This window comes from Myxocyprinus asiaticus, chromosome 35 (genome assembly GCF_019703515.2).
Source record: "Myxocyprinus asiaticus isolate MX2 ecotype Aquarium Trade chromosome 35, UBuf_Myxa_2, whole genome shotgun sequence".
NCBI classification, from domain to species: domain Eukaryota; kingdom Metazoa; phylum Chordata; class Actinopteri; order Cypriniformes; family Catostomidae; genus Myxocyprinus; species Myxocyprinus asiaticus.
In genome coordinates this window covers 20,410,521-20,426,675 of record NC_059378.1, presented here as the reverse complement: position 1 = coordinate 20,426,675, position 16,155 = coordinate 20,410,521, and the positions used below count along the sequence as shown (strand labels likewise).

At 37.5% G+C, this 16,155-nt stretch overlaps 1 protein-coding gene across 1 annotated transcript in view; it reads left to right on the top strand.

Annotated features, from left to right (window-relative positions):
* Nucleotides 1-16,155, top strand: part of LOC127426313 (arf-GAP with coiled-coil, ANK repeat and PH domain-containing protein 3-like) — a 121,315-nt gene that overhangs the window by 55,507 nt on the left and 49,653 nt on the right. Inside the window, exons 2-4 of the mRNA XM_051673052.1 lie at nucleotides 8,380-8,437; nucleotides 13,648-13,767; nucleotides 15,439-15,492. Coding sequence (XP_051529012.1) covers nucleotides 8,380-8,437; nucleotides 13,648-13,767; nucleotides 15,439-15,492 — 232 coding nt within the window. The remainder of the gene's footprint in view (nucleotides 1-8,379; nucleotides 8,438-13,647; nucleotides 13,768-15,438; nucleotides 15,493-16,155) is intronic.

The following is a 16,155-nucleotide window of genomic DNA, read 5'->3' as shown; positions in this document are numbered from 1 at the left end:
GTGTAAACTAACACGTCACACACAGTTTGTTCAATGAATGATACCTCAAATCTTGCAGCTTTTTGAGGTGGGGTGGGCTATTAATTTTCTAAGCGATCAGACAATCGTTTTTCAGACAATTACAATTTTTGACAGGTGTACAATGAAACGGGTAAAAAATCTCATTGACTTGAATTGAAGGAGGGACCCTAGCATCATGGCAGCAAGTTTTGCATGAACAAGCACCACTCACATTTTCTTTTAAAACCGTGAAAATCTGGTTCTTTTTTATTATTATTCACTTATCCAAATCCTGTCCTTTAAAGAGGTCAGCAAATAAAGTTTGCAGATTTTCTCACAGCAATTCATAAAGCCCAAGAGTAACATCTTTTTAACAGACTGTGAAATAGAGTAATTTACAGCCAAGCAAGGAAATTCCAGAATGAAACAACAGGACAGAAACTCAACTAGATAGGAGATTTTTACAGTTTTACTCTCAATTTTCATGCAGGGTTCCTGTATTGAAATTTTTTACGGTGGCTGGCCAATCGAAATTTCAGGCTGCTGAAGCAAATGTAATGATATTAATTTTGCGGTTTATGCATTTGGCAGACACTTTTATCCAAAGCGACTTACAGTGCACTTATTACAGGGACAATCCCCCTGGAGCAACCTGGAGTTAAATGCCTTGCTCAAGGACACAATGGTGGTGGCTGTGGGGATTGAACCAACAACCTTCTGCTTACCAGTTCAGTGTTTTAGTCCACTACACCACAACCACGCGGTTGACGCTTTGTACGCATTAAATATGCTTCTCATCTGAAATGCACATTTGTGTGATGCAGTTGATGCCGGTTTTCACTTGAGTGTGGAGCGAGCCATCACAGAACCACTCACGCAAGTGTATTTCTGGAGTGCGTGCACATCAACAGGGCTTCCCTCGATAACGCAACCCATTTGAAATCTACTTCAGTGAATTTTCTAGTTTAAAGCGCTATGGAGGAAGTAAAACATTTCAAACGGCTAGACAGCCCCGATGGTATAAACAACACTGACAAGGAAAAGAGACAAAACTGTGTTATGTTCAAAAATAAAGGCGAATAGCACAGTTTTATTTTACTAAAAGTTATCACATTTTTACAACAATAACTACAGTAACTGTTGTATCTCATACATTTTGCTTTATAAAGTTAAAGTGTGTAATTTTTTCAGTGTTAAAATACTTTCTTTTGTCCCAGCTAAATACGCACAGACGACTGTAAGCCATTTATAGACTGAGATCCCTGTAAATTAATAAAACCCATAAATCGTGCAGCTTGTTGGGAATTATTTCCCCGCCCACATCACATTGGTTAGGTCAGCAGTTAAGAATGATTGTTTCAGAGATAAAGTACATTTTGATGACAGGTTATGAAAAAAAAAAAAAACGTTTTCTTTAGAATATCATGAATCATGCCCAGTAAGACTAGGGACATTATTAAGAAAGTAAAGAGAATCGGCAGTTAAAGGAATATTCCGGGTTCAGTACAAATGAAGCTCAATTAACAGCATTTGTGGCATAATATTGATTACCACAAACAATTATTTTGACTTTAAAAAAAGCACAAATCTGGGTTCCAGTGAGGCACTTACAATTGAAGTGAATGGGGCCAATCCATAAACGTCAAAATACTCACTGTTTCAAAAATACAACCACAAGACATAAACAATATGCATGTTAACATGATTTTAGTGTGATAAAATCACTTACTAACCTTTTCTGTGTAAAGTTATTGCCAATTTTACAACTTCGTTGCCATGAAGATGTAATGTCAACAAACCCTAAAACCCTAAAATGACTGTAAAAATAACGAATTTAAACAACTTTACACTCAAATAACACATGAGTTCTAACCAAAGAATTAATGTAAGTGCTTTTATAAAATTAATGCTTCACATTTCTGCCTTTAAACCCTGTTTAAATATTTGCCTTTAGATCTTTTTGTCCTGAGCTGTAAGAGGAAAGAAATATCTGGTGTTCTAGGAATGGCCACAGTGCACTTTTAAAAAGAAAGTCTCCAAGCCTCTGTGTTTCACCTGAGGGTTGATTGGAAATGTCAGCCTAAGAGATAGAAGCAGAGATTCATGTGATGCTGGCACACATGCGTTGTGATGCAGGCTTTTGATTTCTTTGTAATTTCTTTGGGAAAGTCTTTAACTATTCTTCCTCTTTCATATAGATTCTTTTATTTTCAAATGCATTCCCAAATGTTAGCCAGTTGTCAACACTGTCAGGACATCAAGTCAATGGTAAAATACAAATTTTCATATACACTATAAAGCCAAAAGTTTGTGGACACCCCCTTCTAATTAACGAATTTGGTTACTCCATTAAATCCAGTAAAGAAAAATATTAATGTTTCTTTATGTAATGGCTTAGGCTTTGTGTGCTTCCAAATTTGTGGCAACTGTTTGGGGATAGCCCTTTTCTGTTCCAGCATGACAATGCCCCTTTGAACAAAGTGAGGTCCATAAAGAAATGGTTTACTGTGTCTGGCATGGAAGAATTTGACTGGCCTGCACAAAGCCCACAAAACCCCACTGATCACTTTTGGGGTGAACTGGAACAGCAACTGTAAGTCAGGCCCCATCGACCAACATCAGTTCCTGACCTCACTGATAGCCTTGTGTCTGAATGAGAGCAAATCCCTGCAGCCATTTTACTATATACAGTATAGTGGAAAGCCTGAGCTGTAAGAGGAAAGAAATATCTGGTGTTCTAGGAATGGCCACAGTGCACTTTTAAAAAGAAAGTCTCCAAGCCTCTGTGTTTCACCTCAGGGTTGATCGGAAATGTCAGCCTAAGAGATAGAAGCAGAAATTCATGTGATGCTGGCACACATGCGTTGTGATGCAGGCACACATTCACGCTCATACACATCCTCGCATGGGACTAAGTATAGATTATGGATGGCTGGGAGGCTGCGCAGCGGCGCTTAAGATGACATACATGTGAGAAACCCTCCCCCAAAACATAATATTACATCAGTGCCCACCCCCCCCAACTCATTTGGAAAATGACTTGCATTTAAATTAGTCCCTATCAACTGCCATAGTTTTGAACAGATGGACCAGAACATTCATTAAAAATCCTTTTGTGTCCTGCATAATGACAGAATTAAAAAATTTTGATTAACTATTCCTGTAATGCCCATCCAAATGGTTAATGCTTGTCTCAGCTGGAAGGAGTATTTTAGGAATCACAACCTGGACTTAGTGTTGAAGCCCACCTATTGAGCAACTTGAAAGACCACCGGATTTTCAGCAAATTCAAAGGCTAATTATCGCTCATCTCACAAGGATAGTTTGTCCTCAGCTGTTTTGTAGATGCTCAGGGTTCTCCTAACAATAGATCAGGGGAATGTGACATCCTTGCAGCTCATCACTGTTGACATGCAGTCCAGAGACTGAGTGGATTATGAACTGCTCTTTGACAGGAGTCTGGTAACAAGTCAAGGCTATACAAGAAAGCCTGTTTTGACCTTTTACCCTTTGGAAGAAAATAGAAATGTTCTTGCATTACAACAGCACACTGTGATTGTTTTTACAGGGTATTGCTCAATCCTGTATCATAAATCTCTAGGCTTAGCCAAAGAGATGATCTCTTGGTCCACACCTTCTGTAAGTGATGTTTTGGACAACAGGACTGGAGTTTGGCACTGTAGCCCTGATCTTTCCCTCTCCCTTGAGAGAAACCATCAGTGCTAAGACCAAAGCCAAGACACAGTTTGATCTCTGCATCTTGGCTCTTATAAAAGGGCTCCAGACTAAAAACATGACTATGGAGCCATTGGCTTTTAAACATTTAGGATCCAAATGGCTGTTTTTGGATGCCAAATTACAGAATTGTTTGATTTAGAGGGTTGTTAGATCATTGAAAGGAAAAGAAAGACAGCTGATAACCGAATACATTTTTGGTCGGTAGTTTAAAAAAATATACATATACACACATATTATTATTATTATTATATAAAATTTGTTAAATTGTTCTTTTTCTTTCCTTACTGTAACGGGGCGGCTCAGACACAGAGGTTACAAGAGTCCAATTTCTAGAATGACAATGTCCATCTGCAACTGACTAGCAAGTAGCAAATCATGATTGTGAAGGAACTGAATCCTTTTGGCTTTTTAACAAAAATGAGACAACCCCTTTGCTATGTTCAATCCAAACTTACTGTTTCAGTTTGAAAAACATGTCAACACAGGAAAGAAAACATTGCTTGTCAAGCAATTTCATGGGCTCTTTAAAATGACTTGAAGCTGAGGTGTTTCAGCGGCACTATCGTCACATATCAGAATTGCAAAATAATGACTGTTTTTAAACAGGTTTCCTGAACACTCCCCCGTCTGCTATTGGTCGAAAAAACTGATACACCCACCCGAAACGCAAACCATTGGTTAATGTTGATATGTCGTGCTGGTTAAGACTCTTAAACAAACAGAGTTACATTTTGATATGCCACACAGTCACAGTGTTTACACTTTTCAGGGAAATCAGCCTAAGAATTACTTTATCTTTCACATTAAACTGCGACAAAGTATTTTAACATAGAAAAACACATATCACCTTTAAAACTGCTTGACAGCCTGTCCCAGAGGACATTGGCTGCAGTAAAGACGAGTTAAATGGGTTTGTATTGATGTGTGTGTGTGTGTGTGTGTGTGTGTGTGTGTGTGTGTGTGTGTGTGACAATTGATTGCTTATGACTCCATAACAATATGTCTTGTTAGCATCCCCACACAAGCAGAGCGAAAGACCCCCACTGCGACCTCTGTGCCCCACTTTGGGGTTGCTATAACAACTGACCTTTATATATTTTTTGGAGCGTTTGTTTGTGTGCATTTTGGGCTAATGGTTGAGTGCCCTAAGGAGGCCAGGGGTGCATTAATGTTAGAGACTGTGTTGAGTCATGGCAAGAGATGGCATAAAGAATTGTAGACTGACGTCACCTCCAATCAAATTTTTCTTTAGAGAGACAATCCAACAATCTGTTCCTAAGCAGAAGACTTTTAATAACTTTTTATCTTGTGTTTCTACGTAATAACTTTTCATATTACCAGGGACAGAGTGCAGAATAAAGTTCTGGTCTGAAAAACAGGTGTTACTGATTATATCCAGACTTATGGGTGGTTGTACTGACTATGGTCTCAGGCTGTCGTACATAGAATAAAGCAATACGCCACAAGAGGCTGTGCATCTAAATAAAATGACCACGGTAAGGGGATGCACCAATGTATTGGCCAGTCATCGATATGAAATGATAAAAGCAATTATCTGCACTATCTGACATTAGCCGTTTGTTTACAAACAATCAATTCCTGTCAATCAAAAGAAAACACATCGGACAATTAGCTTACAACTTGTGCTGTATGTGAAAGAAAATGTCTCTTGTGTGGAATTACTTTGAATTTGAAAGATTTGCACTGCTGGAATTTCACGAGGTGGAACTACCGTTAAAACTTTTGACACAAATAATATAATTACTCACCTTAAAGCTTAAAACAGCAAGGAATGTGACGGTAAGTTTGTTAATGCTAAATCAGAGGCTGCTACAGCTAAAATGGGACAAACTTCCTCATTCAGAATTCAGTTAATGTGAGTTAAGAACATTAAAAAATGTAAGAAATCTAACAAATTTAATGTGAGCCTAACAGGTGACTATTTAGAAGCTATTTAAAGTGGAGTGTTAATGTGAGTTAATAATGTGCTTTTTTGTTCCAGTGTTTTGTAAGTAACTGAGACCAGTTACTTTGAAACATGGAAAACATGTGTGTATATATATATATATATACTGTAGAGAATAAAGTTACATATCCAAGAGACTTCAAACAATGTTACTACCATGGTATATGGCCAAAAACACATTGTATTACCAATATTACTTTTTTTTTTCAGTGACGAGATACAGACTGGACACCGAAGTAATAAAGCAGTATTTGCCACATGGCAGCAATGCTGTAACATTTTTATTCTATCATCACTGTTACATTAAAAGCATTGTTGCTTTAGGCATGCTGTTAGGATACTAGCAAATTATAGGACTGTATGTGTTAGCAAAACAATAAAACAAGCCATGTACGTGGGAATATAACAGATATACGTGCATGCAGAGCCGCACATATGTTTTTGCCCGGGCTCCTCTTAGTCCTGCTTGAGTTAGCTAATGTGATAAATGTAAGTAGCAGAGCATGTTGTGTGGGAGGATGTGAGAGCATGTCTCACTGTGGGGTGTAGGGCTGGTGAGGGACTCACATAAAAATCTCAGACGTCTCAAACAATGTTTTTTCAAATATGCACCAACTGTGGTGAGATGACTGATGGCAATAGCTTTTAGCTTGGAATCTAAACTGAATTAAGAAGGCTTTGAGATGGTGTAAGATTAGATATATGTCATTATGTATTTATACCATAATGCAGTATTGGTGTACATTAGTTCTTATAGGCCTAACTTAATCACAGAACATGCTCGCATTACAGAGAGATGGTGTAATGATGGTGTGATTTGATGCTCAGACTTCTCGTCATACTACTTGGTGACTTGATACATTTGTACAGGCTTATTGGGATCAACTATAGGTCACTGAGTTCAAAGGGACATCATCATAGTAAGAGATGTCCCTGAGCTGCCAGCCACATCCTTTGAACACAGCATAAAAGCCTTTGAATGTACTTTAAACTTGAGTGTACATCCTCACTATAGAGGATAAAGGCTCATTTATGCTTACTGGGCAGTCAGGCTTCTTTTAGTTCGCATAACAATGGTGACAAAATGCAGTGACGTTTTTGTTCTGCCAAGGTGTTCGTTTGGTGATATTCTCCTGTTCCTGCACATCTCTGAAATTTTTGAGCTAGGACAAATTGGCTAGTTGCAGAGCATTGATGATTGGTTAAAATTAATTGTGGGTTTGGTTTGTCACTGTGACTTTACCTTCAACATACTAATGTTAAAATGACGCTGCGCATAGAATAAACGCTGACTTTGTTCATCTAGGGTGCTTTTGTTCGTCCAGGAGACAAAGTTTGGTTTCTTCCATAGTATTAGGCTTAAGTCAGTTTACATTAATCTCTTTTTTTCCTCTTAAATGCAATTCAAACCCAAGAACTTTATTATAGGTAAGTGGTATGTCCAAAGTCTTGTATAATGGTATGAATAGTCATGTATCATAGTAAAAGGTGAAGTATGAAACTTTTTTTGATGTCAAAACACATTCTATTATCCCAGGTTATTGTTCATTGACAACTGTAAGTAAGCCATTCATGGGTTTAACTCCCCCAAAAGTATTAACACTGAGCCTCCCAGGCACTATCAAAACAGTGATGTTTATATTTTGAACGGCCCTATCAAACCCACCCATCTCTTTCTAGCTCAACCTATAGCGTGAGTTTGGGCTGTGGCTGCTTGTAGTAACAGCAGCCGGGGGAATATGAACATCCATGGCAGATGTGTACAGAGAAAAAGAAATTTAGTTTTGCCTACCAATGTTAAAGCCAAAATTCAAACACTTGCTAAAAGACACAGAGACAGAGAACAGAGTAAATCCAGAGTGAACATTAGCGTTGCATTTACAAGGTGGAGGACTTTGATGGAATTTTTGGGGCTCGATGGATATGACAAACTTACCAAGTTGCTTCTCGACAGGTAATCTACACTCAAGGTATTGCCACACAAGTTAGCTCATTACTGTCGAGCTCCAGATAAATTCATAAGATACTCTGAATTTGTATTGTTACACTTACTAGTTACCAGAAGAACCATCCTACCTCATGCGCTGGATCTCCCACACACCCAGTTGTTGTTCAATTCGGCGATCTTATCGGGCGACCCAACTCCTCTGCCACGCTTTTTGTCTGGTGTGTATATGTTATAGTCCATCTTCTAAAGCCGCTTGTCCTATGTAGGGTTGCGGGTAGTGCTGGAGCCTATCCCAGCTGTCTCGGGCTGAAGGCAGGGAAACACCCTGGACAGGTGTATGTGTTATAGTGGTCTTGTTTTTTACGACATTAAACGTTTATCACCTTTTATTTAGTATGGCCTGTTTGTTCAAAGGGAATCAGAGAGTGTGAAAGGGTATGATGAGTCTACGGGGTGTTGGAAAAGGTTGTTTGAAAAAATACTTTCTTTTTAAACCATAATGATTTATATATTTGACAACATTTTAATCAGTGAAGCAATATACACTTGAAGCGCCTGTCTGCTTTACTGTTTTCTGCATCTTTGATTTCTTAAATTTGCACCATGAATATACTGTGGTAAAATGCTATTGTAGAATCTCAACCGATTGATGTGTCTATATATAACCAATCAGAAATTACAGTGAAATATCTTTTATCTAATGAATATTGTGTTTTTGTCTTTTCAGGGCAAACATAGATGAAGTCGAGACTGATGTTGTGGAAATAGAAGCAAAGCTAGATAAGGTACGTTCTGTGTTATCAGGAAACCAGATAATGTGTGTGAATAAACTCTAGAACTCTATTTTGTTTAATTAGTTTCTTCTCTACCTCAAGTAATTGAGTCATAGGTTTGAAGCCTCATAAATGCTGAACTAACTAAGGTCTAGCACATCATCGGATGGATAAAACAGCATTATAAATGTGCACCAAGCTAAATCCCAGCTTGTACGCCATACAGGGTTAAGGGAGAACCCTATTTAGCATTAGTATGTTGAGAATATTTGCATCAGAGAACTGCAGTTGCAGTCTAGCAGCTCTTTGCTGCTTCAGGGTAGATTTCAAAACTTCCAAATCCACATACTTCTGCTTATTATTGCAATTTCATTACAATATAAAAAGTCCCAGACTTTTAATTAACACAAGAGGAAACTATGGCTTAGGGTCCCGTAGCCTTAAAAGGAATAGTTCACACAAAAATTACAATTCTTTCATTATCTATTCACCTTAATGTTATCACAAACCTGTAAGGCTTTCTTTCTTCCATGGGACATAAAATGAGATGTTTTACAGAATTTCCAGACTGCTCGTTTTCATACAACGAAAGAAGATTGTGACTAGGGGCTGTCAAGCTCCAAATATAATAAAAAAACTCCATAAAAGCACCATGAAAAATATATTCCAAGTGTTCTGAAGCCTACTACAGCTTTGTGTGAGACAAAGAGAATATAACTTGTTTTTCACAAAAAATAAATCCTTGCCTTCTGCCGCAACTCTCAAATCGAATTTTTTGTTTGTGCAATGTGCATATTGAAATCTGCCACCAAAAGCGGCAGGTTTGACATTAATGAATCCAAACGCTACTTGTTCTAACTTGACAAGTGACCGATCACAATGCACAAAGTTTGACTGTATGGAAGAACTAATGAGATTTCAGAGCTACGGCAGAGGGAAAGATGGTCAACAACTTAAATTTCAGTCTGTTTTAAGCTGTTGTATTGTATGTCTTCAGAAGACTTGAAATATAGCAAATGAGAAATATGGACTATTTTTGTGGTACTTTAATGGTGCTTTGTTGTCATTGTTAGAACTCAGCAGCACCTGGTCCATAATACTTTCGTTGTTTGGAAAAAAGCAACATTTTAATTTGAGTTGACCCTTGTGCTGTGTTGCTAGTAACAAGAACAGGTTTTGTACCTCTTTTTGGAATTTATTGACAATAGGCTTAAATTACCTGAGCTAATGCAAATACATTTTTGTGTTAAAGCATTTATGTATATTTTTACTATATTAAATACCTTATAAACATTTTTCAACAATCACACTACTAGAAATTATTTTTTTTTACTCTTTTATTTAGTAAAAAATGGCACAAAGTCACACTTATGGTGTTCCCTGTCAAAAATGACCTACCCAATAAAAAGTATATAAATCTCTCATTATGAATATATTTTCACTAAATGTGAGTTTCACTTGATTTCTAGTAATTAGAACAGATTTTGCACTTCTTTTTGGAACTTATTGTTAGTAGGCTTTATTGACCTGACCTTAAACTTTGAGTATACAGTGCATCCGGAAAGTATTCACAGCGCTTCACTTTTTCCACATTTTGTTATGTTACAGCCTTATTCCAAAATGGATTAAATTCATTATTTTCCTCAAAATTCTACAAATAATACCCCATAATGACAACGTGAAAGAAGTTTGAAATCTTTGCAAATTTATTAAAAATAAAAAACGAAAAAAATCACATGTACGTAAGTATTCACAGCCTTTGCTCAATACTTTGTTGAAGCACCTTTGGCACCAGTTACAGCCTCAAGTCTTTTTGAGTATGATGCTACAAGCTTGGCACACCTATTTTTGGGCAGTTTCTCCCATTCTTCTTTGCAGAACCTCTCAAGCTCCATCAGGTTGGATGGGGAGCGTCAGTGCACAGCCATTTTCAGATCTCTCCAGAGATGTTCAATCGGGTTCAAGTCTGGGCTCTGGCTGGGCCACTCAAGGACATTCACAGAGTTGTCCCGGAGCCACTCCTTTGTTATCTTGGCTGTGTGCTTAGGGTCGTTGTCCTGTTGGAAGATAAACCTTCGCCCCAGTCTGAGGTCCAGAGTGCTCTGGAGCAGGTTTTCATCAAGGATGTTTCTGTACATTGCTGCATTCATCTTTCCCTCGATCCTGACTAGTCTCTCAGTTCCTGCTGCTGAAAAACATCCCCACAGCATAATGCTGCCACCACCATGCTTCACTGTAGGGATGGTATTGGCCAGGTGATGAGCGGTGCCTAGTTTCCTCCAGGCATGACACTTGCCATTCAGGCCAAAGAGTTCAATCTTTGTTTCTCATGGTCTGAGAGTCCTTCAGGTGCCTTTTGGCAAACTCCAGGCGGGCTGTCATGTGCCTTTTACTGAGGAGGGGCTTCCGTCTGGCCACTCTACCATACAGGCCTGATTGGTGGAGTGCTGCAGAGATGGTTGTTCTTCTGGAAGTTTCTCCTCTCTCCACAGAGAAATGCTGGAGCTCTGTCAGAGTGACCATCGGGTTCTTGGTCACCTCCCTGACTAAGGCCCTTCTCCCCCGATTGCTCAATTTGGCCGGGCGGCCAGCTCTAGGAAGAGTGCTGGTGGTTCCAGACTTCTTCCATTTACGGATGATGGAGGCCACTGTGCTCATTGGGACCTTCAATGCTGCAGAAATTTTTCTGTACCCTTCCCCAGATCTGTGCCTTGATACAATCCTGTCTCAGAGGTCTACAGACAATTCCTTGGACTTCATGGCTTGGTTTGTGCTCTGACATTCACTGTTAACTGTGGGACCTTATATAGACAGGTGTGTGCCTTTCCAAATCATGTCCAGTCAACTGAATTTACCACAGGTGGACTCCAATCAAGTTGTAGAAACATCTCAAGGATGATCAGTGGAAACAGGATGCACCTGAGCTCAATTTTTAGTGTCATGGCAAAGGCTGTGAATACTTATGTACATGTGATTTTTTTCATTTTTTATTTTTAATAAATTTGCAAAGATTTCAAACAAACTTCTTTCACGTTGTCATTATGGGGTATTGTTTGTAGAATTTTGAGGAAAATAATGAATTTAATTCATTTTGGAATAAGGCTGTAACATAACAAAATGTGGAAAAAGTGAAGCGCTGTGAATACTTTCCAGATGCACTGTATATATATATATGAGAAAAAAAACATTCACAAATTGTTCTGTGCTATTTATCACTCAATGCACATATGTGCTCATCTAATGGTTGGGCAGGCTACTGAACACTAACTTTTTCCTGTTTTTTTTTAATCCCCACCCATTAATTTCCAATGGCCAGTCATTTTTGACCAGGAACACAACAGATGTAACAAAGTGACAAAAAACCAATAAAATGTAAAGAAAATGGACACATTTTTTTTGTGTGTGTGTTTTAAGATACCATAAGTGAAGAAAGTGTTTGTAAAAAAATTGTATTCAAAAAAAGGTTGTCTGGGTCAAAATGACTGCAATACAACATAACGGTTAAGTGATGATTAATTTTGATTTAGAAACACAGCTGCCTTTCAGGTAGTAAGTAATCACTACCATTCCAGAGAAGATTCCCTCCATTTATCTCTCTCTTTCTCTTCATCTCTCTCTCTCTCTCTCTCTCTCTCTCTTGCCATATCTCATTTTCTGCTTCTCTATTAACTTTATCCTCAATCATGCTGATACAGAGCAAACTTACCCGTATGTGTGCACCAACACACGTGCTACATGCGTCTGTCTTTGCGTTAGCTTATCGTGCACTTTGTAATTTTTCACCAATATAATTAGAAAGAGGGACAATTTAGCCTGGCATTCCTTGAATTTTAATGACTTCAATGATTGGTTGTACCTAATAACATCATCCCAAAAATAGACTAACACAATGAAATTCAGCTTGATGTACACTTTTATAAAAGTGACACAGAGGAGTACATTGATTTGCCTCCCAGCCATTCTGATTAAGAAGTAGTAGAATTTAGACCATTATATGATAAACAAGTTACTGATAGGGGTGTAAAAATATATCAATGCATCAGTCTGACAATGAAAATCCAATGAATCGATTACGAAATGTACAAATATGTTATAATTAGCGTAGTAATAATATAGAATATATTACACATTTATTATCCAACATGCAATTTTTTAAGTCTGTTTTTTTTTTTTTTTTTTTGTATTCCACTATAGTGTAAATTGTCTTTCCAGTTACTTCAGCATATTTTTTAAAATTATTATAATCATAACAAAATAATAAAATTGAATCAAATAGTAACCATATTTCATGTTGCATTAAGAACCATAATCAAATCGAATCATTGTCAGAGCACATTTTACAGCCCTAGTGACTAGTTACTGATGGTGTGCTAGCTCCTTCGCATCTGTGATGGACTTACAAGTCATATAAAGCCTTGTTAAATGTGTATGCATGCTCTTGTGTGACTATGTTCAGTCTGTTCTGAACTCTAATAGATTATGAATAGAGCATGTTAGAGGACATGCATGAATTAAATATGTAACAGCCTGACAGACTGTGAGTACATGTGTCTATAAATTATTCAGTGCTTTGTGGTAACAGATTGTTATGTTTGATCAGTGGCTGATACTATTAACTTAATTTTAGCCTTGTATTTTGTTTTTGTTTTTTTATTGTTCCTACTTTGTTACTAAATGTAAAATGTGCAATTGCTTTTTGGTGTCTTGAGCTTTAAAGAAATCCACTCCTAGCATCACCACAGGCGTAACTCAGCATTAAAGTATAATTAGTAATCTTTACTGAGCCAAGCATCACTATTAGTATTGCTCATTTGAATACAACCCTAACCCTGTGTATTACATTTTGGTGCATAACTTGTCCCACACCACATGTGCTACAGACATTAATGGTACTTCAAATCATGTGGCTTGTTGAGGAGAAGTGTTCAGGTCTGCCTTGCGAATGTTAAACTGATCTTTTGACCACCCAAAACACCCTAGCAACCACATTAGCAATTGCATAGCGATGCTCTGGCAACCATCCATAACATATTAGCATCCTGGCAGTGAGTTTTACATGGACCAGCACCACTCACATTTTCTTCAGGAAATGTAAAAATCTAGTTTAAGTAGACACGTTTTCTTCTGTCGACATAAGCACTAATTGTCTCTTGTTTATGGTTTTGGGTAAACCTTTGTCATAAACCTTTGTGACATGTTTTCCATCTTTCTCTGTCCATTAGTTGGTGAAGCTATGCAGTGGTATGATTGAAGCAGGCCGTGCATATGTCAGTGCCAACAAACTGTTCGTCAACGGCATTCGAGACTTGTCTCACCACTGCAAGAAGGAGGAAATTATCTCAGTAGGTTTCCCAGAATGATGCATAATTTCCAGTCTTTCATGTTTATACACCTTACAACACAGCGTAAATGTCTGATATACTGTGCCTACGGTGGCCTTCTGTACACCTGATTTCATGTTCCTTAAAATGTTCTTTTAGCAAAAACGTAAGTATGCTAAATGCTTTGTTCACACCGCACACAAATCTGGTTTTCAAATCAGATCTTTATGATTCAAAATCAACAGTCCTCAAATCTGATAAACTAAAACACATTTTTCTAGAAATCTGATTTTAATCGAATTTCAAACCACATGCAAATATGGTTTGGATCAGGTTTGTACAAATTGTATTTCATGTGTTTTTTGCTGTTCAGACTTTAAAGAAATTAACGGATTTGAGTCAGATACTCCAAATAATTAGTTTTTTGCTGGCTGGCTGTCTGAGCAATGCACTGGATTGTTCACTACAAAATTAAAATTCTGTCATCATTTACTCACTCACATGTTGTTCCAAACTTGTATGACTTGCTTTCTTGGATCCCAAAAGGAGATGTTAGACAGAATGACAGCCTCAGTCACCATTCACTTTAATTGTATGGGAAAAAGATGCAACGAAAGTGAATGGTGACTAGGGCTGAGTATTGATACAGATTTCCCGATTCGATTCCGATTCACAAGCTCTCGATTCGATTCGACATCAATTCATATGGGTACATTTCTGTTGCAATGTCTCTCAGCTAATGCTCTGAATTATAAAGGAACCTTCTAGGTAACCCTTTTAGGTACAATTAGAAAATATACATTTTACAAATGATATATTATCATTAGTTTTTCATCAAATTGTTCACATTTAGCTTTTGAAAAATGTTCAAATTCAGTCTATTCCATCAAGTAATGTCTTGAAATTGCATATATTATGTTGTATATATATTTGTGTTACATTTTAATTGTTTACTTGCATAATTTTTACTATTTACAAATATTTACATTGGTATGTATTACACGTGCTTAATCAGTACTGTCTCTTTAAGACTACTGGCATCAGCCAGTGAGCGCATATACCGAGAGAAAACGTGCATAATTTCTTTAGCGCATCCATGTGTGTTTAGAATTAAATGTTTCTTTTTTTTTTCACAACTGACTGTAAAAAATCAGAAAGGGGTATTAAAAGAGACATTATTCAATGACATATAGATCTTTGGATCTCATCTTTGGACACACAGATCGAGTCAAACCAAACTTTTACTCTCAACTCGCAGTAAAAGGACCTCTGTGCTAATCACTTCTCCACTATACTACTCAATACTGGTGAGTGAAATCTGAACATTTACTAGCCAGTGGCTAATCATAGACATTTTTAGTGGCATATTGTGAGATTTAATTGCACATGCGATTGATTTACTTGCATTATAGAGGGTTACCACATTGAGTGAAAGATTGATCTTGGGATTTAAGAATCGATATTGAGATCATTCAAACGAAGATCGCGATGCATCGGAAAATCAATATTTTTATCCAGCCCTAATGGTGACTGAGACTGCTGTGACATACTGCCTAACATCTCCTTTTGTGTTCGACTGAAGAAAGAAATCTATATGGGTTTTGAGTAAATTATTTTTCATTTTTTGGGTGAACTATACCTTTAAGTTATTTGTAAATTACTTTATTTCTCTGGGTATTTGCTTTATTTCAGGAATGTCTTGAAAAGTGTGGAGAGAGCCTTCAGGAAATTGTCAACTACCACATGGTAAGACAGATCTTCCCTGGCTGCCACTGCATGCCCACATACTGTATGTCCAATAATAAAACAGACACATGTTCTCCAGTCAAAGGCCAAAATGATTCATCATATGTTACTGTAACCTGGCTGGGCCTGTTAGTCTCTCATGGGTGTTTTTATTACGAGACCATATAACGTGTGCTGTGGGGCGTAAATCTACCCTGAGAACGTGAATCTTTTACACGGGGTGTTTCACATTACATGTGGCAGATTTTTTCCACATGCCACCCAAAAACCATTTGCAAAGTCATAAAGGCCTGGTCTCTCCACCAGAGGTGGGTAGTAATGTGCTACATTTACTCCATTACATTTACTTGAGTAACTTTTTGGAAAATAAATTTACATTTAGAGTAGGTTTAAAAGTGGGTACTTTTTACTCTCACTCAAGTAAATTTCTAATGAAAAAATTTTACTTTTACTTTGTTACAATGGGCGGAGTTCCTGTCATTACATTACTTGGTTTAATTTTAGTTAATGTGTAATTTATTGATAGATCATTAAATGGGACATTTACAACAGTGGAAGTTCACACATCTGCGTGCGCTGTCACTCAAGCCGAGTCCATCACTGCTGCAGCATCAAGCTCTACAAAGTGAAACACTTTCTTCACTCCGCACAGTGAAAAAGAAT